Source organism: Aphanomyces astaci, assembly GCF_000520075.1.
Source record: "Aphanomyces astaci strain APO3 unplaced genomic scaffold supercont1.1, whole genome shotgun sequence".
In the NCBI taxonomy this organism is placed as follows: domain Eukaryota; phylum Oomycota; class Saprolegniomycetes; order Saprolegniales; family Verrucalvaceae; genus Aphanomyces; species Aphanomyces astaci.
Window position 1 is genome coordinate 871,598 of NW_009798264.1, and position 24,033 is coordinate 895,630.

Below are 24,033 nucleotides of genomic sequence, written 5' to 3' on the forward strand. Positions count from 1 at the left end.
AACTGCGCCAGTCAGGCAAGGCGGATGTGGCCTTGCTGATTGAAGGTCTCACCGGCGGCAAGACGAAAGAAAGATGCCCGGTTGAAGTCGCCACAGATGCTTTGCAAGACGACTTCGACGACATTTTGGATGGGGAAGAGATGTCCTTCGCATATGAAGTCATCGAGGATCCAGCAAAGGCCACTCAATTCGTCCGTATGCGGGGTGAGTCCCGAGAAATCTGGTTGCGACGTCACATTCGCATCAAGATGAGCAAGCACGCCATTCATGAATAATCAAATGGTATTTGGTGCATTATCTAATTTATTTGTCTCTGTCGACGGCGGTTGCGCAGTGTTGTTTGGTACTGGCTCCAAATCGCTGAAGCAAATTGAGTCTCGCCAAAGCTTGGCTTCGTTGCTTTCTGGCTCGTCTGGTACAGCATCTTCAACTCGGTCGTTTCTTTGAGCTTCATCGTCGGCGGCAGCTTCGTCCGGAGCAGCATCAAAGTAGTCATTGTCCCCATGAATACGAATGAAATTGTGCAACATACACAATACCAAAACCATATCCACTTGGAAGGCAAAATCATACTCAACTGGATACACAAGCACAGGAAAACGCTTTTTCAGAATGCCAAAAATCCTTTCAATCACATTCCGAAGCTGCCCGTGCCGGAGGTTGAAGATTTCTTCCTTGGTCAGTGGACGACGTGACCCCCGCCCATACTCCTTCAAGTGGTAACGCGTCCCACGATATGGAGTGAGGCAATGCTTCGTGAGTGCGAAGCCAGCGTCCATCAAGTCGAATTGGTCACCGGTTGCCTCAATTCCCAATCGTTTGGCCGCTTCGAACATCTTGCCGTCTCCTGCGGTCCCCTCCCAGCCAGCCAGAACGAATGTGAACTTGAGGTCGAAGTCGCAGGCAGCCAAGACGTTCATTGTGACGCCCTTCCGACTTTGGAATCGGGCAACCATGCTCGATGGGACAGCCACTGGGATATGGGTGCCGTCCATGGCCATGCGGCAATTCGAGAAAAATGGGAAGAACTTGCGGCTGTGGAGAATGTTTGGGTGGACGGGGCTTGTTGTTGACGGCATCTTGATGTACAGCTGGCACATTCGTCGCATGGCGGCCATCACGGATCGCAGGTGCCTGGTGATCGTTTCTCCGGACCTTTGAAATCGGCATTGCATTTCACGGCTTGTTGCATGGTGCCCAGCAAAATAGAGCAGCATGGCGACTTGTTCTTGGTTTGACACGTTCACCGTTCGCCGAAGTCCACCGTGTCGAACTGTTGCGGACCACAAGCTTGTCGAACGTTGTTCGTGGCATTCGAAACGTTTCCATGCAATTGTTGGGGTTCCCGGAGAGGACTTCATCAACCCACAGTGTGCCCTTGAGAATGGACATGCGCTTCGGCGACTTGTTGATGTAGGCGAAGATGTGGTATGCCAAAGCCTTGATACGCGCATCTCGTTGCATGCGACGGCGGTGCAACCACACTGCGAGGACGCGCACGAGTGTCGAGGGATCCATCAGTTCCAGAGAAAGGCGCTTTGGGTTGTGACAGTACGTCAAAATATACGACTTCGAGTCGTATATTGAATTATCTCGTTTTCGGGCCATTATCGCGTATTCTTTCGTAATATTAATTCCTCAGTATTGACCATCCAGACAGGAAAATCCTACGTATTGTCAAATACGCAATAATTTTGCAAAATATTGCAATAAAACATGATATTCCACTCCATCCAGACGGGCCCTAAACGATGTGAATATTCGAAATAGTAGAGTTCTTGATCAAATCCCAATAACCATCGCAATGACTGACTATTTAGAGAATAGATCGGTATATCGCAAATAGATTGAGTTCATCGGTAAATGACTCCCAATATGATTAGTACAGTCAACGAAGGAGTGGTTCGCCTACTGTTTTCTTCGAGGAATCGGAAAATAACGGTAAATGATTGGCCGCCAAACTTCGAACTACGAAAATTGTTTTAGCCAATAAAGACCATTTTTCTCGTTATTATTGAATGCGTTATTTACATTTCGACAGGTTATGAAAAATGGGAGCCCATACCGAGTACTTATGTTCCAAATCGGCATTCGGTTACACAGGACATCAATTCTTGCAAAGTGATGTAATTTAATTCAAGCAATACGAAGTACCTACGTTAAAGATAGCGTTTGACGCGGTGGCGCAATGGTTAGTGCGACGGCAACCAAGTCGATTGAGGAAGGGGGCCGGGGTTCAAGCCCCGGTCAGTGTCAAACTTTTTCCCGTTTATTTAAAATTAGAAAAACTACATACAAAATTCAAATACAAACCAACCAGTTATATATTAATTCCACAATAAATATAAAGCAAGGAGTGGCTACGGCAGTGTGCTCAAGTGCGAGGAATCGCTTTGGCGAAGCTCTGGCGAATGACGTCTTCGCTGACCTTCTCCCACGCCGAAATTGCCCGTTTGATCATTGCGAGACGTTTCTGCGCAGCACAGGGTGAATCAAACTCGTCGCCATCGATGATCTCCTCAGCCAACCACTCGTCCCGTAGGAGCCTCTTGAACGGCGCCATCACACCGACATCCAGCGGCTGACACACAGATGTCGCATTCGGAGGCATCGGTACGAGGAGACTACGCAGCTCGTCTTGAACAATGTCATAGGACTCGTCGGATACATGCGACTCAAAGATGACCGACGGCGCTTCGACACAGGGCAGTAGCAAGTCACGAAGGTGCTGTCGCCACACGTCATTGTCCATCCACGCCTTGCGTTGTACTGCGTAGACATGGCCAGCGGGATACGTTGGTTGCGATATGACCGCCGGATTGGCCCCGAACGACGAACAGCAGAGGCATCTTCGTCCCATCGGCACGAACGGTAAGCGCCACGGTCATGCGAAGTGAATGCTTCTCACCCGATGACACTTTGGCATCGCCACCCCTGATTGACCAAATGTACCTCGGTGGCATGTCATAGTGAAAACCCGTCTCATCCACGTTGTAGACAGCGTCGGCATCGAAGGCGCTGTAGGCGCGGTGAAACTCCTCCGCAAACTCGTCGCGGACCTCGGTCAGTGCAGCACGGGACTTCTTGTGGCCAGCGCGTTGACGAGAGTACCCATGACGATTGCAGAAGAGTTGGAGCAGACGAAGGAGGCATTGGTATGCCATGCCGGGCTCCTTATCGGCAAGGTACAGTCGCAGCCAGTCAGGTTGGAAGCGATTAATCCAGTTGACAATATGAGTCGTGGTCAATGCACGTTCACGAGCACGCATCTCGGCTATGAACTCGACGAGTCCTGTTGGGTCAGGAAAGGACTCGGAGCGGCCACCAGGGCTGAGTTTCATTCGTTTTTTGTTCCCGGTGTACGCCAGGATATCGTCTCGCTGGTCTGCCCAGGAGCATATGGTTTGTCGAGGAATTCCCAGTTGAGCCGACACCTTGTAGTCCGACATAGTCTCCAGCAGTGCAATGGCCTCAAGCCTGATGGCCACTGGGTGGGCGCGCTTTGGGCCGCGAAGGGTTGAGTTCACTGTCATCAATTTGTCAATGATTGTGGCGAGAATTTTTAAAGGAATCGCGCCGGCGGGAAAATATTATAGCTACCCAATCACATGCCTTCAAATCACAAAAAAAATTGATTGGTTAAAAAAGAAGATGCATGTCAACATAGTTCGATAGGCGAACCACTCCTTCAATAAGCGTCCGGCTCAAATAGTACGTTGCTGATCAAATAGTCAGGTACGTTGTATATATCAGTATTTTGAAAATGACTCACTTATTATTCAAATATGCAAGTCGGCTTTATAGTCAGACTATTTCGATAATAGATCGATCGACATCTCGTAAATAGACTGAGCAAATTCGTAATTAGCAGCGAATATGATAAAAAACGTCTGGACTGCGTCAAACATTCACTTATAGAGGGATATCCACGTCGCAAAATGACAGAATTTGATTGGCCGCCGCCATATTTTCGCGCGCAAGAGCTCAGTGCTGCCGAGTCAAACCACACAATTCAATTCTACACGGATGGTTCTCAACGTCACTTCAATGCTGGAACGCTTGAACGTTCAAAGCGTGTCGACCGCTTCGGCGAGCAGAAGCACTACTTCAGCGGCAAGCACAAGCTATACGGTCTGAAGATCGAGGCATCCGTGTCGCCCCATGGTCTGCTCGTCGACTTGAGTTCTCCCAGGCTGACTCTGTGCACGATCTGACGATGTTCCGCAACCGCCTTGACGTCCATGTGCGTGCCCTGATCAAGAAGCCTGTAGCAGCGCCAATGAACGACAACGGCGAACCGTCTGAGACGTACCCGAACATGTGGGCTGTTCTGGTTGACATGGGGTACGTTGGGCTGGCGCAATCTGTGCGAGCCGTCCACCCGAAAAAGGAATCGGTGCATGGTACACTGGATCGCCAAGACCTGGATCGCAACACGAAGGTGTCGTCTGACCGTGCCATCGTCGAGAACTTCTTTGGCCGTGTATGTCTCCTGTGGAAGATCTCCTATGGTACGTACGCGTGGGACTCCAAGTTCTACGATGGGATCCAGCGCCTTACCTTCGCGCTTCCGTGTTGGACTGATGTCCCTTCGCGCTGAAGACAACCACCACTACCGCTCTGTTCTGGCTTGTTACGCCCGAATGGCTGAAGAGAAGAAGCCTCAACGCGCCCGGACCGAACGCTGCTATGTGCTAAGACGCGCTGAACGCTTGGCCACGGACTCTTTGCGTGCTTCTTTCACTGCTCGTGCGTCGTTCGCGTCACCTGGTGGTCGTCGTTGATAAATTGCGATGTTATACTTGACATTTGTATAGTTCAAGATCAAGTGTACATAAAAACTTTCATTAAAATTATTTCCCATCCTTGTTTTTTACCAGTGATTTGATTTTGAGCAATATCCGAGTCAATTTCGATATAGAAGCATCCTTGATTGTATACCCTGTCGTACCTATGAAAGACGATTGATGATGAAGTCAGTCAAACACTGGTCAGATGTAATCATTCGTACTGTGTACACCACCAATTTTTTCCGCGTCATTACATGTTAGCCCCACTCACACATACATCACAATCGAATTAATCACAAGGATGGTACTCAACGTCAACTCGATGCTTGAGCGCTTGCACGTGCAAAGTGTCTCTGACCAGCTATACCTGGACGAGAGTCTCTACGGCGAAGTCGTCGCCGAGGAGAACGACACGCTGACCTACAGCAATTCGGTGATTGATAAGGTCATGGAGGACAGCGGCGTCGAGGGGTTCCGTACGCTACAACTTCACTGCCGACGAGTTCGTCACCAACTGGCAAAATCATGCACTCGACTTTGACCTCAAATCACCAACTCTTGAGAAGATGATAATGCGTGTTATCGACGTTATCTCTCCGATCCTCTACGCCCATTTTGTCACCATGCCATCCATGGAGTCCCTCCGCGACAACGGTACGATCTCTACCCCTACGCCAAGTACGCGGCCGATGTCAAGTTCCAACCATCCCACCGACCATCGGGCCGATTTGGTGAGCAGCGACATTACTTCAGTGGCAAGCATAAACTCTACGGACTCAAGATCAAGGCATCCGTGTCACCACAAGGTCAACTGGTAGACATGAGTCCTCTTGAACCTGGCTCTGTGTCGGACCTTACCATGTTCCGCACGCGGCTCGACGTACACGTGGCCGAATTGACGAAGACACCTACGGAGACGACCGTCAATGACAATGGTGAGCTGTTCTAAATGAGTCTAACTTGTGGGGCGTACTGGTTGACAAGGAGTACATTGGTCTTGCAGCATCCGTACTCGCCATCCACCCCAAGAAGCGACCGGCGAATGGTGCCCTTGACCGCCATGACCTCGAACGCGACGCTGCAGTATCCGCCGACCACGTGATCGTCGAAAACTTCTTCCGTCGCGTCTGCTTGCTTTGGAAGATCTCCTACAGCACGTTTGCGTGGGGAGAGAAGATATACGATGGTATTCAACGACTCACCTCCGCATGGACGAACTTCCACATCGGTCTCATGCCGCTTCGTGAAGACGACCACCACCAGTATCGCTCGGTCCTTGCGCGCTACGCACGCATTGCAGAGTAGAAGAAGTTTCAGCGTGCCGCGACCCAGCGCCGCTATGTCCACCGTCGTGCGGAACGTCTCGCAACGGATTCGATGCGTTCATCCCTGGCTGCCCGAGGCTCCTTTCTCTTTCCATCTGTGAACACCCGCCGTTAGTTTTTTAGTGGCAGTTTACACTTGATATTTGCATACAAACTTCAAGTCTAAATAGAACTTGAGTATTATATTATTCAGCATGCGAATTTCTGATTGATTGATGAACTTGTTTTGAGAAATCATGGAGTAATTTTGGAAATAACTGAATCTATTCCTAACTGCCATGTCTTTCATCGAAGAGTCTATTCCTAACGAAAAGAGTATGTCTATTGTCAGAAGCACACGTCTTTCCTGTGAACTAGAGTCCTTCACAAACGTAACGCCGAATTGGGAATTGTATCGATATGTTTGAACTGGTGTCCTACAACATGTGAATTATACTGCCTGGGAGGTGACATACACCGGACATTAGTCGAAATATACTGCATGGTAAGGACGAAATACAGGTATATCGAATGTTCGGCGAACATAACGCACATGGCGTGAATCAGCTGTGCATTGGGCAAAATATACCGGAAATCAAGTCGTCAAAAATGGAATACTATTAATATATTAATAGTATACGTATAGTACTGTAAGTAGTACTGGTATCAAAGATGAAGTCTTGCAGTTATTTATTACTACGTAGTACTAGTAGTAATACTATAATACTACTGGTACGTACGGAGTAGTATTAATAGTTTCGTAACGTTAGGATTATCTTGTAAAAGTGGATAGTACAGGAAACAACAGCGCCGAGTCCAGCTTAATCCGTGGGACATACAAATCTGCTGCCTCTGCAGTGACTTCGAGCGCAACAATCGTAACCTGGAAAATGCATCGATCGATGCATGTAGTAGTTAGCATTGCATCTTGTATACCTATATCCAGACTTTCTCTTTGTTCTCGCACTGACAGAACAAAATGTGTTCGTCAGAATGATTCGAAACGTTATTTACAGCCAATCGAACAAACCAGCCATCATTCATTTATTAATTTCAAACGACTTGGGTTCGATAAAAGAAGAGTAAGAGCGTGGGCTTCAATGTTCGAATAAATGAATTGAAAATCCATTCGGACGCGTAAAGAACAGACTGGTAGGTGAACGTTGCCATGTTGTCGTTGCATTTACAAACCAAGAAGCACAGTTGCCGAATCTTGCGCGCAGGGCCGATCATGGAAGTTCCGCTCGTTCCCGGTGTCGAGCTCGCAGCATGCAAATCCTACATCGACACAAAAACAAAGAAGTGGACGCTTAACATATGGAAGTGCCGCTACTGGCACATGCACAACCAGGAGCTGACTGTGTACTACGAGAAAGCGGACTTGATGAAAAACAAGTTTGTCAAGCGATACACGATCCTGTCTGGCGCCAAGTGGGAAGACAAGCCGTGGGGAGTCAAAGTCGAGACGAAGGAAGTGGGATGGTTGTTCGGCGTCATCCACTCCAAGGCCGAGTGGGCGGGATGGTTGCATGCGTTCATCGTCCTCGACCATAAACTGAACCCACCAGTGCGGCGCGTCGAACCCCGTCCGCGACGATTCTCTCTCGATTCCAACCAGAGCACATCCGACCTTCGATCTGCCGAAAACTCCCCCAAGGACCATGGCGACAGCCCTTCGACAAGTCCAACTCGCAGGGTGTCCTTCAACGGCGGCGTCAAGGTACGCACAATTCCTGCATTACAAGATGAAGACAAGGGCGATTTGTACTACACCGATACTGAACTGGACAATATGAAAAAGGGGGCCCCTGCTGGCAGCGCCATGGCGTCCAGACGACGACCCATGCCCGTCATGGCATAGCATGCCGTTTGTTTGTAGAGTTTACTTGTTGTAATTTGATCGTATTTACATTGCTTTTTCAAACGTGAAGTTGTCATGGGTACGTTTGAGATTCGTCGTCTGACTAAGGATCGCCGCCATGTGTTAGACATGCTTGCAGCTGCATAAACGACGTCATCACTCAAGTGTATGTATGTACATGTACAGTACACCACACGTCGTCATGTTTCCATGTCACGTTCCGTCCTGAGACGACTCGTAAGAAGGCGCATGTCCGTCGTTGTTCCTCGGGTATCACACATCCATCGCTCCTTGGGTATCACACGTCGCATGGACCTGATGGTGCTCATCCTTCTGAATTCATCGGCGAAATGACACGACCGGCACTGCAAGGATGCGCTTGGATGCTCAAGGATGTCGAGAAAAATTCAATTATTTATCTATTTATGAAGGTTATCGAAAATAAAAGTATTTACACCAGCATTTAGTGTGAGTTTATTACACTATTTTGCTGAAATTCCATTCATTGTTGGGAGAAATCATCGGAATGGAGGAAGGCCGAGTGCACTTCGAGAACCAACCCTTGCGGAATGCCGCGATCCTCGAGTCCTTGGACCAAGTAGAAGACGTACGGAGATGCAGAATGGTGTAGTTGTCGGGTGTCTAATGTCCACGTAGCAACTGGTGCTGGCTGTGGAGAAGGCAGGCATTGCGATGCAGCATTTGGCGAACGTGACGACGGAAGGCCGCGACGCCGAGTTTCAAAAGACATCCGAAGAATTCCTGCATCTTGTTGGCGGCATCCACACAGAATTGGCCAAGCATGCGCATTTGGTGCAGGATTACCGCAGTTATGGCCGCAGCACGTACGGGGTCGAGAAAGACGCCGAGTTGGCGCGCACGAACGTCAAGATGATCTTGGCCCAGCTGCGGGACTTGCGGCGGTACACGGACGAAAACAATGCCGAATAAGAAATCTCATGATCGTCGTTACGCGTGATTGTGCGCTGCCTCTTGCACCGGGCGCCGGTACTTTTGAAAGTGTGTGTGCAGCTTTTGAATGTAATAGTGGTCGCCATGCTGCGGCGGCGATGTCTCGTCTGCGAGCAGTCCGTCCTCGAAGGCAAACTACAATCGCATCGTGCATGTGCTAGCTAGCTATGTTTGTCAGGATGATTTGAAAGAACGTACGTCTTGGCGAACAGGAGTGATGGTCGCTTCAACTTGGGCCGCGAGGGTTTCCAGTGTGTGGTCGTCGTACTCGTCATCTCGTTCGAGCATCACCACGGGCCTGAGCGGCCACTTTTGATTGTAGAGATGCCTCCAAATGGTACTTTGGTGCGCGGCATCCCCCACGAGCATCTCCATGCACGTGTCCAACTCGATCTCGTGCGTGTCTTTCGTCGTCGTCAGCTGCGCGGTGTCCGAGAGGATGTCTCGAACAAACGACGTCGAGTGCTGACACGTTTCCGCCAACACACCATAAGTACCCTGTGAAAAACATAAGAAGGAATCACGGCGTCGTTAGAGGACGGACCTCGTGGGTGACACAGAGACGCAACAGCGTAAAGCACGCCGCCTGCCACTTGACAGAGCCTTCGGTGGACGCCAAGACGACGTACACGAGCGCGTCCACGCCGTGGAGCCCAATCTGGTGCAGAGTGAGGTGATTCTGGACAAGGTGACGTCATACAATCGTGGCGGCAAACGGCGGGCAGTGCAGGAGAATGCTGTCGAGGCAGTGGCAAATGCGCACCACGTGCGATTTCGCATGCATGAAGCACTCGACTTCGTAGAACTCATCGGCCGTCTTGGGGAGGTTGTGGTCTCTGAGGATGTGGTCGTTAGTGTCAACAGCAGACGACGCTATGGCACCGTACGGTTTCACTGCAGCGTCGCGGAGCCATCGTAGTAGCTCGGTGCACAAGGCATGCTGGGTATAAGATGAATGGATGGAGGTCCACAGTACTATGTCAGTGGAAGTAACGTACATGGTTGGACGAATCGTGCAGCAAAATGTGCACGAGCTCAAGAGCGTCATACTGCACTTTGACGCTATCGTTACCCAACAGTGTGATCGCAGTGGGCACGAGGTCCCAGATGCGCTCGATCACGCGGGCGTCGTAATGCGGAGACTTGGTGGACACGAGCTCGCAAACAATCTACGCGTATTGCTCAATATATGTATCCCAATATTGTAGGTATACTGAGCACGCTATGCAAGCACTCGTGGACGTACGTACCTGAGACGCCATGCGCACCAAGCTGACGTGGTTGCTGTCGAGCAGCAAGTGTAGGGCTGCAAACGTGGCGGTGGTGGAGTTGGGGTTACCACTGCATTGCTCCAGCAGCATCGCGTGACTTGTCAACAACAGCTCGCTGTCGCACGACACGCGGGGACCTGGTGTACGTCCATAATGGCATGGTAGCATGAGACGAGGTCGTACTTCGAGCGATGCAACACTGAACGACACTTCGCTCGCCGCCGCAATGGCTAATGTACTCTTTGAAAGATCGACCACACCGCCCCAGGGTCTGCAGCAGGTGAATCACGGCCGCGCAGTCGGCATCGGTCACCGCGTGCGTGGGAAATGACAGCACATACAGAAGCACGGGCACTCCTTCCATCTACCGGTACATGTCGAAACCAGAGCGCGGCGAGGGTTTGAAGTACACACTCATACCTCGACAAACTCTTGGACGTAATGGCCGCGGAGAAAGACCGCCACGGCGTGGATGTGCTGCGTCAACCCGTCGCCGTCGGTGCAGTTGAGGCGCAGCCAAGACACGATGCGCGACAGGTACAACCCAGCGGACGACCCCAAGTCCTCATCCAAGTCGACTGTCGTTTCAAACATGTGCGCGTCGCGGTACCTCCCTGCAAACTCATCTAACAGCGCCTTGCGTTGATGCTTGGTTGCTACAGTACATTCCTTTGTGAATCAAGCACACACATTGCCATCGACGTCGCACCTTCGTCCCAGGCCTTTAACATGCCACCCACCTTCCAAGTAACAGTCTTGTGAAACTGTCAAGTCCATGAAATGTAACCGACATACTGTCGTATACTCATATATTAATTATGTATAATGTATATGTCGATATTTCCAATTCACATTGTATTAGTTATTCTCGTGGCTTAACGGTACGACCGACGCTGCGACGTAGCAAACAAGGACACGCCTTTCTTGGCCTTTTTCCCTTGTTGGCTCTCCTTCTTGAGCTCGTCAATATCAAACGGCACATCCGTCGACCCATTCACGTTTGGCCAGCCGGGGGCGGCGGCCGCTGCTGGCCGCCTGTCATCCCCGTCCGCGTTGAACGATGGGTAGTACCCTTGGTTGGTCGTGACGTTTGCAAAGGACGCGTACGGGGACGAATAGTCACCAGTAGCTCCTTCATCATCAAGCCGTCGCGACGTCTTGTCGTCTGAGGCGGCGGTGTCTTGAAGATGGGGGTAGTGGTCGTCGTTGTCCAGCGCGAGCTGCAGCATGAGGCACATGTCAAAGCTGTCGCTGCGGGGCTGGGGTTTCTTGTCATGGTGGGGGTGCCGCTTGGCTTGGCGGCCCCGCGCTCTCTTTTTGATGTCGCTGTAAAAGTGACTGTACGTTGCCGGCGACACAACCGGCGACAAGTCGACTTCAACGAGAAACAAATCGCAGTGCGATGGCAAGTGCGCCATGTATCGAAATCGCCGGCGGACGTCGTCGGTGACCACCATGTGCTCAATCTCCAGCACGGTGGCGGTGATTGTATGGGGGAACGAATGGGTCGACCCGAATTCGCGCGTCAACGCGCGCAGACACAGCGGATGCAGGATCGCCGCATGGCCGTTGTCCAGCTGGTAAAAGCTGTACGGCGCCTCTTCTTCTTCGTGTTCAGACGGACTTGAGGTCTTCTTGGTCGCCTTGGCCGTCGTCGTCGGCACTGGCTCGTCGGGGGCTGTCGACGGGCCCCGCAGTTTGGCCAGCCGTTTCTCGCAATACGCTAACGCTTCCTGGATCACTGGCAGCGCATGATCGTCGCCGCTGCTTTTGGCTTCCGCGGCTAACGCATCAAGGTCCTCCGTCTCGCTCTGTATCATTGACTCGAGGTACGACGGCGTCGACTCCAATATCCGCGAGAAGACGGCGTTGGCGCCGTGGACAGACGGAATACCGCCCTTTTGTTGAGGGTGGTGGTTCTTGGTAGATGAAGGCGCTGCTTGTGGGGCTGGCAAATGCGGAAACCAGCTGCCTCGGCCGCGATGGACGTAGCGGAACGTGGCCGACGAGCCCACCGATGGAATCGTGCGGTGGCGGTCGATCAACACACTGCGCAAGTCGTGCTTCTTTACCGCGTCAAAGCACATGGGGCAGCGGCGCCAGTAGTTTTCCGTCAAGGACAAATACGTGAGAATGCAATGCCAGCTACAACATCTTCTTTAGGACTACGGGACAGTAGAGGAGGAGGAACCGATGTCGTACCAATAGGCATGGCCGCAGCGCGTGATTTTTGGTGCGCGCAACGTATCCAAGCAGATGGGACACCTATGGTCGGCGTCGACCGTAGCGTCGTGCGCAACAATCACTTGCTCGATCTTGTCCCCTAGAAGCATATGAGTGATGACGAGCCATGGAAGAGAACGTACATTCAGTGAGCGCATCCGGGTCGTAGAGGGCACGGGATTCGTTGGCGGCAAGGGGTGAAATCACAAAGCGAAAGCTACAACCACCATCAGACAGAAGACTCGATGTGAGAGGAAGAGGACTTGGCATGGAGGAATTCGTCCCGTGTGCGGGGTGGCGGTCCTTTCTTTTTCCGCACAAACGAGGTTGTGTCGTTGTTTCGCACTGGGCGCGAGAAGTTGAGCAAGTGGTTGGCCACGGACCCCTTGCCTTTGCGTCGGTCAAACCCCCCATTTCGCTTCTATTGCGACGTAAGGCCATAACTGGGGATTGCATCAGCGCGTACGTACATTGCCTTTGGTCAATGCGTGCTGCAGGTGGTCTTCGTCGTCCAGCAGGTGATGATCGGATTCGTACATGATTCAAGTGTTGGGAGTCCGTCGTACACGAGCCGACGATGGGACCACTTGCGCTGGCGCAACAATGGTCACACTATTTTGGTGTCAAACTTCGAATCACATCGCCGACAAAAGTATACGGTAACGACATACATTCGCACTCGGAAAATTCTGCAGAACGAAAACGAATACTCCCTCCGTTCCAAAATAATTGCGCGAATCAGAAAATGGATGTACGCCTCCTCGAATAAAAATACAAACCCTCCAATATCAAATAATCCAGAATGTAATTATACAGGTGTAACGATACAATCGTCCAATCAAAGCATGCAAAATCTGTGTCTCAGGACCAATCAAATGACGGCTTTGACCAATTCTGACATTGCCATTCGATTCAGGAGGGGGGTTTACCTCAGGAACCCTCCTAACGAGCAAAACGACCATCCACAATACCAACACACATACCCATAGGTGCTTACTCGTCATCTTCTACTACACTAATGGGATCGATGCCTGCGTCACACAGGGCAGATATGATGTCGTCCGGCTCGTCGTCGTCCAGCGCAATGGTTTCGAGTGCCTGCGCGAGCTCGTCGATGCAACGAGCCTCCTCCAGTTCGGCTGCTAGGACACAGTCCAGCTTAGCATACGCCACGCCATCCAACCTGACCTTGGCTGCTTCGAAGACATCCCTCGGGCACGACACGTTTTGCGGTAGCATTCCTTTGCGCTCTTCCTTCTCCTTGGACATGTGTGGCACCTTGTAGGCATTGTCGCCGAACAGCTTCAAGGTCTCCACCAGGCAGGACTGCAGCGTCATGAACGTGTGATTCAAACGCGCCAAAGGGTACTCGACGAATGCACTCTCCACGTGACCAACGAGCTCGTCAATTGTACGTGCTGACTTGCGGTGCTGTAGGGATTGGATGGCAGCAAAGAAGCCGAGGTCCAGGACGTTCGTGTCGGGTGAGTTTGGCGGCTGTGGGGCGAGCGACATATACCAGCCGACTGCCTTGTACGTGTCCAGGGCCGCCTTGAGTTTCGCGTCCTCTGGCGTGACATGTGCGCGAGCATTGTCGTGCTGCAACTTGATGGTGTGATCGGCGCGCGGCCATTTGGCGACGATTGCAGGCAAGACCTTGTCCAGCAAAAAGGTACGGTACACGTCCTTTGTCACGGTGATTGACTTTGTTTCGAGGGTGCCGGCTTTGCGGTTCACACTATCACGCTGCGCTGCCACGGGCTCGACAAAGGGCCAAATACCGATCTTGCCATCCCACCAGCTGTCTGTCGCGTGGTTGTAGCGTGGACGTGCCACCGCGCAAAGGAACATTACTTTCGTAATATACTGTTTGCTTTTGCACTCGCGTTTTGGCTCTTTCTCACCAGGCACGAGATAATACTTACGACTCACCTTTGTAATATAAAACCATTTCTCGTCCAAGTGAACAAACTGCAGCATGTCGTTCAGCTCTAACGTGGAGCCAACGAACTCGACCGCATGCTTCATCCGACCATACTTGTTTGCGTCGGTGAGGAGTGGTTTAATTGCGTTGGAGTGTGAACGAAACAAGCCAAGTTTAAGGTATCGATGCAATGATCCCAAACTTATTCCTACAATGAGATGAGATACCATGGATTCACTGTATGTTATTCACCTGTGCGTTCCGAAATGGATCGAAGCGTGGTGCGTTGAGCAAGAGGTACTTGCAAGAGCTTTGCTTTTACTTGCTCTGCAGTGAACGCCTTCTTCCTCCCCACTCTGCCCTTCATCTTGCTGGCAACAGTTACTTTCATGTTGCCACCACCGATTCCCTGCTGCTTCGCAACTGCAAGGACCCGGCGAATAGTGGAAACGTGGCACTTGTACTTGTCTGCCAGCTCCTGGCTGAAACCTTTCGGCAGCCTGGTGATGTAGCTGCCGTTGCTGCGAAGCAAGACCTCCCGAAGGATGGCCTCGCGCTCGTCGTCGGTGAGGTTGCGCCTTTCAGGTGTCATTTCCGGAATGTTGGTGTTATACATTGCATGTTTTATATGAAAATTTGTATTCACAATTTTGAACGCGGGTAGCGCCGTCAACTCTTGAGATTTCCCGCTCATCGTCGCACCAATAGAGAGCGCTGGCTACGCTTGATGTAATGATCCAATCAAAGCAACGCATTTCGAATCCAGGCAGGCGATACCAGGTTTCCAATTTACCTTTGAAATATAATGAGGTGTCATGTACACCCTCCTGAAACTCGCGCAATTATTTTGGAACGGAGGGAGTACAATAACGTTGGTATAAAATCAGTGAACTTGAATCCACCAGCAGGGATCCCACAAGTAGCACTACGGTCGTACTACAAAGGCTGAAGTTTTATTTGCGGACGAAGAATGTAGCAGAGCCATCCTCCTGGCATGGCCATTACTAGTATTTTGAACCAGTTCTGTGAAAAGACCATCACTATTAAACGATACATCAGGTTTGCTGATAGGAAGTTATATCCGGATCCATCTTATCCGTATTGCTGGCTTTGACGTCGAAGTCGGTTTATCCGGACGAATGGGCGACATTCCATGATTGTGAGACGCCCATCCAGCGGTGATGCGTCGACCACCGACCACCGACTCGCCACTAAAGCCTGTCCAGTGCGTTGCCGATGTTGATGTTGATATAATTGCTGTGGTGCGGGTATAACATGAATGAAATCGTATGGGATGATACTAATGTGTGAAGAATGGAACTGTAGATAGGGATGTGTGGTGAAAGGAGGATGGCACTGATGGTAGTCTACCGGGTAGTTGCTGGTGTTGCTAGCTGAAGTGGCGCCGCTGTACATCAAGGAGTGGTGCGTACTCCAGTTGTTCAGCACCGCCAACATGAGCGACAACCCGTTGAACGAAGCCAAGTTCATTTCGCCCTATTCAAACGACAGAATTGGCCGTCAAAGTGCCTCGCAATGCGCTGATTCGACTCAGTCCCGCCGGCATTGCGTTGCTCCCACTTATTGTACGTTCGGTGCATAGCAACTTTCTCTGCAACCCTCGCTACCATATACAATATTCATAACTCATCCAATCAAAGGATGTGGTGGTGTTCATTGCAATGATACCACTGCCCCTTCAGATTTTACAGTTACTAGTAAGTAGTACTACCTACTCCGTAGTGCCTAGTAAGTTAGTAAGCTGACGAAGCTATTCGACTACACCAATTTCAGTACATGCCCATGTTGACCACAGTAGTCGAACAATGACCAATTCCTCGTTTTCTAATGCAAAACAGTGATAATCTAGTCGTGCTATTAAACCCAGTCTGCCGTTCCCACTTCTAAAACTTGGGCATCCCAGGCAGCCCGCCGCCCATCATCTTCATCAACGCGCTGGGGTCCATGCCTCCGCCCATTTGCTTCATCATGTCCATCATGCCTTGGGGTCCCCCCATCTGCGCCAACATACGCGGGTCGAGTCCTCCTCCTTTGCCAGGTAGTTGGTTCTTGGGTCCGTGGGGATTTCTCTGCTTGGCTGCTTCCGGGCCCTTCAACATGCCGCTCTTGCCCATGCGCGTGATCACACCCGCAAACTGCTTGTGGCACTTGAGCAAAAACTCCACTTCCACCGGCAAACACCCCGACCCCTTGGCCACGCGGAGCTTGCGCGACGGCGTGAGCGGCACGACGTCGTCCAGCTCGGCCGCGGTCATGCTGTCCATCATGTAGATGAATCGCTTGAGGCGCTTGACGCCTTCTTCTTCGCCGCCGCCCTTGAGCATGTCGCCGAACGCGGCGCCCATTCCCGGGATCATCCCCATCACTTTCGACAGCGGCCCCATCTTCATGACGGTTTGGAACTGATTGTACATGTCTCGCAGTGTGAACACGCCCTTTTGCAGCTTCGCGACCATCTCCTCCTGGTTGTCCAAGATGCCGGCAGACTTGACCTCCTCCAGAAGCCCCTTCATGTCCCCCATGCCCAGCAACCGACTCACAAACGACGACGCGTTGAACGACTCAAAGTCGGCGAAGTGCTCGCCCGTGCCGTAAAATGTGATCGCGGCGTCCGTGGCCGCCACGGCGCTCATGGCCCCGCCGCCCTTGGCGTGGCCGTCCAACTTGGTGATGATGACGCTGCCGACGGGAATCGCGTGTCGGAACGCCGTCGCCTGGTCGTGCACCGCTTGCCCGATCGTCGAGTCCATCACGAACACGACGTCGTCGGGTGCGACGGCGTCGTATACTTCCTGCATTTCAGCAAACAAGTCCGACTCTTGCTTGTGGCGACCACTCGTGTCGACGATGATGAGCTCGTAATGCTCGGCGCGGAATTGCGCCACACCTTCTTGCGCGATGCGCACTGGATCGGCCTCTGTGTAGCTCCCGTAAAACGGCACGCGCAACTTCGTCGCGTTCTGCTTGAGCTGGTCGAACGCGCCGGCACGAAACGTATCGGCACACACCATGCACGTCTTCCATCCCTTGCGCTGGTAGTAATGCGCGTACTTGGCGATCGTCGTCGTCTTCCCGCTCCCTTGCAACCCGACAAACATGACCACGTTCGACTGCCCCTTCTTCAACTTGTACGAAGGCGTCTCCGGTTCTAACATGGACACCAACGAATCCACGACAGCCTTGTGGATGAGTCGGCGGCGGTTGCCGCTTGTCACCTCTTCTTCTTCGACCGCGTTTTTTACTTTGGCCCGCAGTTGCTGCACCAGCCGAACGTTCACGTCCGACTCGAGCAACGCCCCGCAGATTTCCTTGAGGATCGTGTTCAGCATCTCATCGTCCACCGTCGACGATCGGTTGAGCTTGCTCAGTGCATTTTGGAGTCTCGTTCCCAGTTCCGCGAGTACCATGCTGCTCCGTCGTCGTCAATCTGCCCTAGAAAAATGGATGACGTGAATGCACAGGCATGAAATATTATATTCTCGTTTTATTCCTAGTATATACAAAATCAAGCTATATGATTTCATAAAATTATTGTGTTTTCATGTCGTTATCCGGATTTAGAATCCGGATACGACGACTTGCATGCCTGTTTCGTGAACACAAGAATGTGGCGACGCGCGGCGGCGGAAGCATGTCTCTTGGGCATTCCTGTCGTGTGGATGTACATGCTGCTGGATGAACTGCCTACGCTCCACAGTGTTTCAATGTTGCAGTCATTGTATCTCGCGGTTGGCGTCATGGCAGCGCTTGTGGTTGGTGGGGCATTGGTCACACTTGTCGAGACGACATCAACACATTTTATCCGACAACACGCCAGGTATTCGTGTACAAGCAACCCCCCCGTTGCTTGACCATACGACGGCATAGAGAGGAAGCGGACTCTGGTATACTGATAGGTGTCGCCATCGTGCCTATCGTCCTAGGCAGCCGCCTCCTGCTGGACTTGACTTCTAGCGTGCAATCAGGTAAATGATCCGTGCCACACTCGATTCTTCGATCAGTCATCAGTGACCGATAATGTAGACTACACCTTGTCGCATTTGTGGTTGTCGTTGGTTATCGGAACGTCTTCGCTTGTGCGCGTCTCAACCACGATGCCCTGGTCCGTCACTTCCGGCATCGTCGAAAGCATCCTGCTGCATGGGCTGTGCCTCGCACTTCAAGTGCCACCAAGTACGCACCACCACATCCTTTTCCCACGTGGTTGACACTTGCGTGTAGATATGTTTCTCGTACATGTCCATATTGCCCTTCACTTGTACAACGTCCTGTTGCAATATGGCCTGGCGGCGGTGTCGCGATCGTTTACATATGGCGAAGCCATGGTGATCGCGCAAGGCATGACGTTTCTCACGCTGGACGCTGCCTTGTTTACATTGCACCAGGTACTCTCTCCGACTGCCACGTCATATTATTTGTCCGAGCTTAAAAAACATCATTGATATATCATGTCGTAGGGCTCGTGGCTTCGTCCATCTTCGTACCCCGTTCCCCAACGTGATGGAATTGCGATTATCGTTCAAGTGGGCCTCGTGTTGACGATGCTGCTACTCCCCCTTCTCTGCACACCGCTCTTTCACACCTACGGCACGTCCACGCCTCGCATTGTGCGGCCAACGCTACCTGCCGCCCCCACCGCCCACTTCGCTGGGCTACTTGTGATCGTCGCGATCGTGTTTATCGTGTGGACATCGTTTCTCCTCCACATGCCTCTATGGAAATGGGTGGTCGACACGCTCTTGGTGCCGTCCAAGGTCGGGGTCGCCGCATACTGGCTCGGGGTACTCGCGGTCGCCGTGCCGTGCTGCCCCATCGTGGCCACTCGTTTCAAGCTGCGCCAAATCGTGGCTCGCAAACTGTACCACGTTATGGTCGTGTTGCTGTTTTTACCCGTCAGTTTTGTCGATGTAGGTCAACTCTTACTCTACAACTTGCCGGGCACGTCCTTGAGCTTTCAACTATAGGTGGACATGCTTCGCCTGAGCTACGGGGTTGCCGTGGGGGTGTTTATCGTGCTCGAATGTGTCCGTGCGATGGCCGTGCCGCCCTTTGGTCGCTCCATCGCGCTCTACATGCGCGATTTCTTGGACCACCGCGACCAAGGCCGGGTGGTCTTGAGTCACACGTACTTGTTGGTCGGTTGTGCGTTGCCCCTATGGATCCTCTTCCCCACTTCGTCCACTTCCACGAATCTCGAGGAGCATCGTCATCATCAGCGTGCTGGCTCGACGGCTCTGATTGCCAACGCGGGGGTCTTAGCTCTTGGAATCGGAGATGCCATGGTACCTGGAGTTAGATTGCAGCAATTATTCAAGTGAGCACACCACTGTAGGGGGCCGCCGTCGGGTCATCCTACGGCGCTACTAAAGTCGTGGGCCACAAATCGCTCGAAGGCAGTGCGGCGATGGTTGTGTCCATGTGCGTCGTGTCGGTCGTGTGTCATTCGTACCACTGGGACGTGCTCGCCCACGGCCGCTACGCCCCGGTATGTATTATATTATGTACGACACCCCTTGTTGATGAAACGAATGGATCTTTGTTCATTCGCAAGGTTGTTGGCTTTTTTGCACTGGTAGGCTGTGCAATGGCTTGGCGCGACCGTCGCCACTGCCACGCTCGAAGCCGTGACGTGTCAAATCGACAACCTCGTGCTTCCCTTGTACTACTGCGCCTTGTGCTGCTTGACGGCATGTTCCCATTAACATTATTATGAACACATCGCCAAGCAGCTTGTTCACACGTTATTTCACAGATTACTATTGTCGTCAGACAGTGTCACACACTCTAGACACCACTTTGCAACGAACGTACTAGTACACGAACAATACTAATGGGTTATGTTGGTGTGTGTATATGTACGTTAGGCCCCCGGGGGGTTACATGTGAAGGTTGTTACACTGTTCATGCTCCACAGCAAGCTCACACTGCCCTTTCACGTGGTTGCTAGTTACGACTACATACATACTACCTCGAAGTATGTAGTAACGTTACCGGTAGTTGGCATTGCTACTATGTACCTTGGATTGATGATTATATAATTCCGACGATTCGGTTGTGATTCTCGTAATTGTGGCTGTACTACATACGTACAAATACTATGTACTACGTACTATATGATTGATGTAGTGAGCTTCTTATTAACTTAGCGCACGAGCGACTTCAAGCTGTTTTCGAACGCGTCAAGGGAATGGCCCAAGATCTCCAACGATGTCGCATACGACAGTCGCACGGCCTTTTCAATGCCAAACGCGGACCCGGGCACGATCGCAGTATGGAACGACCCGAGCAAGTAGGTCGTGAACGCCTCATCCGTGTCGATGGCAACGCCGGCGGGGGTTTTGAAGCCCGTGCCAATGTAGTGCGGAAGCTCAATGAACACGTAGAACGCGCCCGTGGGGTACGCGTACTGCACATGCGCCATCGCATTCAGGCGGCCGCACACGTACTTGCGCTTCTCGTCCATGTTGGCCAGGGTGCCGGCAATCAACGGCGTCGGTGACGCTTCTTCGAGCTCCAGCGCGGCGATCGCCGCCACTTGACCGATCGAGCTTGGGCACGACGTGATTTGGCTCTGAATCTTGGAAGCGGCGGCCGTGAATTCCTTGGGCGCGGCCATGTACCCGATGCGCAATCCGGTCATGGCGTGGCTCTTAGAGAATCCGTTGATGATGAGTGTACGATGGCGCATGTTGGGCAGCGACGCGACGCTGACGTGGCGGCGTGTGGGCGTGCCGTCGTCTTGGAACACGAGCTGCTCGTAGATTTCGTCGGCTAGGACGAGCACGTTGGGGAAGTCTTGGAGCACGAGGGCGATCTCTGCGAGCAGGTCGGGGCCGTGGAGGACGCCCGCGGGGTTGCTGGGGTTGCACAGGATGAGCACGCGGGTCGTGGGGTTGGCGACCAGCGACGCGCGCAGCACCGCCGGTTCAATCAGGTACGAGTTGGCCAGCGTCGTGGGGAGGGTCACGGGCACGGCGCCGGCCAGCTTGGCCATGTCGGGGTAGCTGACCCAATACGGCGCAGGAATGAGCACCTTGTCGCCGGGTGTGCAGGACACTAGCAGCGCCTGGAACACGCTCTGCTTGGCGCCGCTGGACACGAGGATCTCGGACGCGGCGTCGTACTTGACGCCCTTGGCGCGCTCCAAGTAGCGCGCGATGCCGCGACGCAGCGCAATCATGCCAGGAACTTCCGTGTACTTGACGAAGCCGTCGGCGAGCGCTTGCTGGGCCTTGGTGATAATCGCCGCGTGGGGGTTGAAGTCGGGCTCACCGACGCACAGCGAGTACACCGTCTGGCCTTGGGCTTCCAGCTGCTTGGTGAGGCCGTGGATCTGATTGGTCTTGGACGGCGCGAGCTTGTTGAGGAGGGGGTTGAGGCCCTTGGCGGGGGGCGAAGGCGGCGTTGGCACGTGGATCGAGTCGGCTAGCGCGCCGTCCACCGGGTACGTACCCAGCACGAGGGCGTCCGTGGCTTCCAGTGCCTTCAACGCCGCCACCGCCGACAGAATGGCGGCCGAAGTGCCCGTGACGTCAGCGTAAAACACATACTTGTACTTGTCGCCCGACACACCGGCGTTCAACGATTGGTTGGCGACGGGGCCAAACGGACGGGATTCAAGCTTGGTCAATTGAACCGCCGAGAACGTGGCGAGAGCGCGGGGCAAGGACGACGCGCCGCCGGCGGAGGCGAACGCAATGGTGGCCTTGACGGTGGAAGTGCCCGTGACGGACGCAGGCGACGCGGACAAGAGCAAGAAGCGCGTGTAGTTGTTGGATTCGTCTTCGATGCTGCTGTCGAGGACGACGAGGCCGTACAGAGACGCAGCCAGGTCGCTCGCGATCGCGGCGGTGGTGGTCCAGTCGGGGTGCGCCGCGAGGAGCTTGGCGGACCCGGCCGTGTCTTCTTCGTCCCGCGCGACGGCGCCGAGGTTGCGGATGTATTGATCGCATTGGGCCAACGCTTGCGGGTGCGAGATGACGGTCTTAATCGCCGCTTTCGACGAGCCCGGCAGCCCGAGCAAGTGGTGGTTGACACGCAGATGAGTTTCCGCGACAATGTGAAGCTTGTAGCGCAAAATCAGGTCGTAGTTGACGTGGATGGTGCCACCGAGGGTGTTTTCGATAGGGACTAGCGCGTAGTCGGCGGCACCGCTGCGGACGGACGCGACGGCGCTCTCGAACGTGGCGTGGCCGGTGGTCGTGGCCGCGTTGGCACCGAGAAGTTGGTGCACCGCTTTCTCAGAGTATGCGCCAGGGACGCCTTGGTAGGCGAGTTTCAGGGGAGCTGCCGCCATCGTGATGTGTGTGATGTGACTGATCTATTGAGTTTTGGATTGTGGGGCCACGTCGTCAGATCCACATCGATCGATACTCGAGTTGATTTGCCATGGACCTTTCCTCCCTCCATATGAATGTGTGTCACATGCGAAACTTCAACCCCCCACTAAAACGTTATACGTTAAACCGCCAGTTGCGCCACACATTGCGATTAAAAATGGGTTTTATCCCTCTAAAGTGCGGCAGCTGGCCAGCTAAACTTTGTCCTTACCACTGAGCGATGCCATTGGTCTGTTCGTGTACGAATGATCCAATCACGTGCGACTTGTTTGGGGTGCAACTCCGACGACGCACTCGGCAGCATCAAGCACGAGGACGCGCCTGGCCTAAGATTCCCAAGGAATCAGCGGCCGATGGGATGCTATGTAGACATGCGCCGCCGCCGCTCGTCGTCGCCAAGGGACGTGAATGCGCAATCGTTTGCATCTGCCGCCGTTCTATGTCATCTTGTTGTACAAAACAACGCAGAAAGTATCTTACGATCACGACACATATAAATGCGCAATGATACACCAAGGCAATCAGGCCATAAGTATGTATCGACTTTTCGGCCTAATGCAGAGTGCGGCCTTAGTAGTACAGTACTAAGTTACTGGAGTTGCGATGGAAGAGTAATCTGCCAAAGGTGATGCTGACGATGGTAGCACCGCCATGTAGCCACGGGAAAGCAGAAAGCAATGACGTCACTGGACAAGTAGTAAGTACATGTCGTTGGAGGTTGTTGGGTGTTACTGCTAACTTACATGGCTTGGACATCGAGTTTCTGGTAGTCATGGAGCAAGAGACTGTCATGACTGGATTCCGTGTCAACGCGATGTGACGACGCGACGTGGCAGTACATGTACGCACCAGCCACGCCAAGCTGCCACCAAAATGCAAACGAGTTCCAAACGTCGCCAAAGTACGACCCGGTGGACAAAAATGCCACGAATTGAAACACAAACGACTTGCCAACATGGGTTTGCAAGAAGGGCAGCCACTTGGCCATGTCAAATGGAGCCAACGCAGGATGCAACTCGTGGAAGAGAAGCCACACGCCCACAAGCACGAGGTTGAGTCCGAGAAATACTACCACCATACTCTCATGAGCATCGATTGCTACTCAAAACCAGACTTACATGACGATAACGTGTTGTTGGTTGCAGACTCTACAATGATCCACAGTTACCCAAGGGAAGGATGTCGGTATAGGCCGCCACAGCTGCATACCTAATGCCGTTCCGAATCCTTGTACAATTGTCAACGCCGCCACCGATATGCTCAGGGGTTTGAAGTACCCATTGTTCATGGCGGCTTCTGGCAATATATTGTGGTGGTTGAGGGGTTGC

At 52.6% G+C, this 24,033-nt stretch overlaps 12 protein-coding genes across 16 annotated transcripts; 5 read left to right on the plus strand and 7 right to left on the minus strand.

The window, feature by feature from the left end:
- Nucleotides 1–11: 11 nt before the first annotated feature.
- On the minus strand, nt 12–1,518 carry H257_00308 (hypothetical protein; the record flags this gene model as incomplete). Its single annotated transcript, XM_009822914.1, has 4 exons — nt 12–220; nt 322–466; nt 540–1,134; nt 1,265–1,518. The coding sequence occupies 4 exons, from the start codon at nt 1,516–1,518 to the stop codon at nt 12–14; spliced, it is 1,203 nt and encodes a 400-aa protein (XP_009821216.1).
- Nucleotides 1,519–4,216: 2,698 nt separating this feature from the next.
- On the plus strand, nt 4,217–4,600 carry H257_00309 (hypothetical protein; the record flags this gene model as incomplete). Its single annotated transcript, XM_009822915.1, has 1 exon — nt 4,217–4,600. One exon carries the CDS (start codon nt 4,217–4,219, stop codon nt 4,598–4,600), a length of 384 nt encoding a protein of 127 aa, XP_009821217.1.
- A 491-nt stretch (nt 4,601–5,091) lies between these two features.
- Nucleotides 5,092–6,095, plus strand: H257_00310 (hypothetical protein; the record flags this gene model as incomplete). The annotated part of the gene is made up of 3 exons (XM_009822916.1): nt 5,092–5,266; nt 5,429–5,725; nt 5,794–6,095. 3 exons carry the CDS (start codon nt 5,092–5,094, stop codon nt 6,093–6,095), a joined length of 774 nt encoding a protein of 257 aa, XP_009821218.1.
- Nucleotides 6,096–7,233: 1,138 nt separating this feature from the next.
- Nucleotides 7,234–8,091, plus strand: H257_00311. 2 transcript variants are annotated; one of them, XM_009822918.1, is made up of 2 exons: nt 7,234–7,814; nt 7,896–8,091. In XM_009822918.1, the coding sequence occupies exons 1-2, from the start codon at nt 7,263–7,265 to the stop codon at nt 7,953–7,955; spliced, it is 612 nt and encodes a 203-aa protein (XP_009821220.1). In that variant the 5' UTR covers nt 7,234–7,262; the 3' UTR covers nt 7,956–8,091. The 2 variants fall into 2 exon arrangements, with proteins under 2 accessions (XP_009821220.1, XP_009821219.1); XM_009822917.1 differs by having other exon boundaries at nt 7,236–8,091.
- A 300-nt stretch (nt 8,092–8,391) lies between these two features.
- Nucleotides 8,392–9,217, plus strand: H257_00312 (hypothetical protein). The gene is made up of 2 exons (XM_009822919.1): nt 8,392–8,562; nt 8,613–9,217. Exons 1-2 carry the CDS (start codon nt 8,482–8,484, stop codon nt 8,904–8,906), a joined length of 375 nt encoding a protein of 124 aa, XP_009821221.1. The 5' UTR covers nt 8,392–8,481; the 3' UTR covers nt 8,907–9,217.
- H257_00313 lies at nt 8,392–10,944 on the minus strand. 2 transcript variants are annotated; one of them, XM_009822921.1, is made up of 10 exons: nt 10,908–10,944; nt 10,619–10,854; nt 10,382–10,562; nt 10,178–10,335; nt 9,926–10,096; nt 9,815–9,867; nt 9,628–9,763; nt 9,472–9,585; nt 9,126–9,425; nt 8,392–9,062 (listed from the first exon to the last, which is right to left on the minus strand). In XM_009822921.1, the coding sequence occupies exons 1-10, from the start codon at nt 10,927–10,929 to the stop codon at nt 8,925–8,927; spliced, it is 1,509 nt and encodes a 502-aa protein (XP_009821223.1). In that variant the 5' UTR covers nt 10,930–10,944; the 3' UTR covers nt 8,392–8,924. The 2 variants fall into 2 exon arrangements, with proteins under 2 accessions (XP_009821223.1, XP_009821222.1); XM_009822920.1 differs by having other exon boundaries at nt 9,628–9,867.
- Nucleotides 10,945–10,984: 40 nt separating this feature from the next.
- H257_00314 lies at nt 10,985–13,047 on the minus strand. 2 transcript variants are annotated; one of them, XM_009822922.1, is made up of 5 exons: nt 12,892–13,047; nt 12,685–12,842; nt 12,565–12,638; nt 12,401–12,521; nt 10,985–12,343 (listed from the first exon to the last, which is right to left on the minus strand). In XM_009822922.1, exons 1-5 carry the CDS (start codon nt 12,958–12,960, stop codon nt 11,074–11,076), a joined length of 1,692 nt encoding a protein of 563 aa, XP_009821224.1. In that variant the 5' UTR covers nt 12,961–13,047; the 3' UTR covers nt 10,985–11,073. The 2 variants fall into 2 exon arrangements, with proteins under 2 accessions (XP_009821224.1, XP_009821225.1); XM_009822923.1 differs by having other exon boundaries at nt 12,565–12,842.
- A 367-nt stretch (nt 13,048–13,414) lies between these two features.
- Nucleotides 13,415–14,937, minus strand: H257_00315 (hypothetical protein; the record flags this gene model as incomplete). Its single annotated transcript, XM_009822924.1, has 2 exons — nt 13,415–14,553; nt 14,598–14,937. The coding sequence occupies 2 exons, from the start codon at nt 14,935–14,937 to the stop codon at nt 13,415–13,417; spliced, it is 1,479 nt and encodes a 492-aa protein (XP_009821226.1).
- A 1,236-nt stretch (nt 14,938–16,173) lies between these two features.
- On the minus strand, nt 16,174–17,809 carry H257_00316 (signal recognition particle protein SRP54). The gene has a single exon (XM_009822925.1). The coding sequence runs from the start codon at nt 17,771–17,773 to the stop codon at nt 16,250–16,252; it is 1,524 nt and encodes a 507-aa protein (XP_009821227.1). The 5' UTR covers nt 17,774–17,809; the 3' UTR covers nt 16,174–16,249.
- A 149-nt stretch (nt 17,810–17,958) lies between these two features.
- Nucleotides 17,959–20,104, plus strand: H257_00317. 2 transcript variants are annotated; one of them, XM_009822926.1, is made up of 8 exons: nt 17,959–18,183; nt 18,234–18,331; nt 18,390–18,539; nt 18,588–18,751; nt 18,824–19,273; nt 19,331–19,648; nt 19,699–19,851; nt 19,943–20,104. In XM_009822926.1, the coding sequence occupies exons 1-8, from the start codon at nt 17,972–17,974 to the stop codon at nt 20,066–20,068; spliced, it is 1,671 nt and encodes a 556-aa protein (XP_009821228.1). In that variant the 5' UTR covers nt 17,959–17,971; the 3' UTR covers nt 20,069–20,104. The 2 variants fall into 2 exon arrangements, with proteins under 2 accessions (XP_009821228.1, XP_009821229.1); XM_009822927.1 differs by lacking the exons at nt 19,699–19,851; nt 19,943–20,104 and having other exon boundaries at nt 19,331–19,685.
- Nucleotides 20,105–20,371: 267 nt separating this feature from the next.
- On the minus strand, nt 20,372–22,731 carry H257_00318 (hypothetical protein). The gene has a single exon (XM_009822928.1). It carries the CDS (start codon nt 22,660–22,662, stop codon nt 20,509–20,511), a length of 2,154 nt encoding a protein of 717 aa, XP_009821230.1. The 5' UTR covers nt 22,663–22,731; the 3' UTR covers nt 20,372–20,508.
- A 503-nt stretch (nt 22,732–23,234) lies between these two features.
- Nucleotides 23,235–24,006, minus strand: H257_00319 (hypothetical protein). Its single transcript, XM_009822929.1, has 2 exons — nt 23,915–24,006; nt 23,235–23,853 (listed from the first exon to the last, which is right to left on the minus strand). Exon 2 carries the CDS (start codon nt 23,660–23,662, stop codon nt 23,276–23,278), a length of 387 nt encoding a protein of 128 aa, XP_009821231.1. The 5' UTR covers nt 23,663–23,853; nt 23,915–24,006; the 3' UTR covers nt 23,235–23,275.
- Between the last annotated feature and the right edge of the window lie 27 nt (nt 24,007–24,033).

Bases quoted from the DNA above. Each gene is read 5' to 3' on its own strand.
- H257_00311 (XM_009822917.1), top strand. From the start codon at position 7,263: ATGTTGTCGTTGCATTTACAAACCAAGAAGCACAGTTGCCGAATCTTG.
- H257_00312 (XM_009822919.1), top strand. From the start codon at position 8,482: ATGGAGGAAGGCCGAGTGCACTTCGAGAACCAACCCTTGCGGAATGCC. The intron at 8,563-8,612 runs GTACGGAGATGC...ATGTCCACGTAG, and splicing joins CCTTGGACCAAGTAGAAGAC to CAACTGGTGCTGGCTGTGGA.
- H257_00313 (XM_009822920.1), bottom strand. From the start codon at position 10,929: ATGTTAAAGGCCTGGGACGAAG. The intron at 9,586-9,627 runs GTATGACGTCAC...ACTCTGCACCAG, and splicing joins CGCCGTTTGCCGCCACGATT to ATTGGGCTCCACGGCGTGGA. The intron at 9,426-9,471 runs GTCCGTCCTCTA...TGTTTTTCACAG, and splicing joins GTCTCTGTGTCACCCACGAG to GGTACTTATGGTGTGTTGGC.
- H257_00314 (XM_009822922.1), bottom strand. From the start codon at position 12,960: ATGTACGAATCCGATCATCACCTGCTGGACGACGAAGACCACCTGCAG. The intron at 12,843-12,891 runs GTACGTACGCGC...ACGTCGCAATAG, and splicing joins ACGCATTGACCAAAGGCAAT to AAGCGAAATGGGGGGTTTGA. The intron at 12,344-12,400 runs GTACGACATCGG...AAGATGTTGTAG, and splicing joins CGCTGCGGCCATGCCTATTG to CTGGCATTGCATTCTCACGT.
- H257_00316 (XM_009822925.1), bottom strand. From the start codon at position 17,773: ATGGTACTCGCGGAACTGGGAACGAGACTCCAAAATGCACTGAGCAAG.
- H257_00317 (XM_009822926.1), top strand. From the start codon at position 17,972: ATGTGGCGACGCGCGGCGGCGGAAGCATGTCTCTTGGGCATTCCTGTC. The intron at 18,184-18,233 runs GTATTCGTGTAC...ACGACGGCATAG, and splicing joins TTTATCCGACAACACGCCAG to AGAGGAAGCGGACTCTGGTA. The intron at 19,274-19,330 runs GTAGGTCAACTC...TTTCAACTATAG, and splicing joins TACCCGTCAGTTTTGTCGAT to GTGGACATGCTTCGCCTGAG.
- H257_00318 (XM_009822928.1), bottom strand. From the start codon at position 22,662: ATGGCGGCAGCTCCCCTGAAACTCGCCTACCAAGGCGTCCCTGGCGCA.
- H257_00319 (XM_009822929.1), bottom strand. From the start codon at position 23,662: ATGTTGGCAAGTCGTTTGTGTTTCAATTCGTGGCATTTTTGTCCACCG.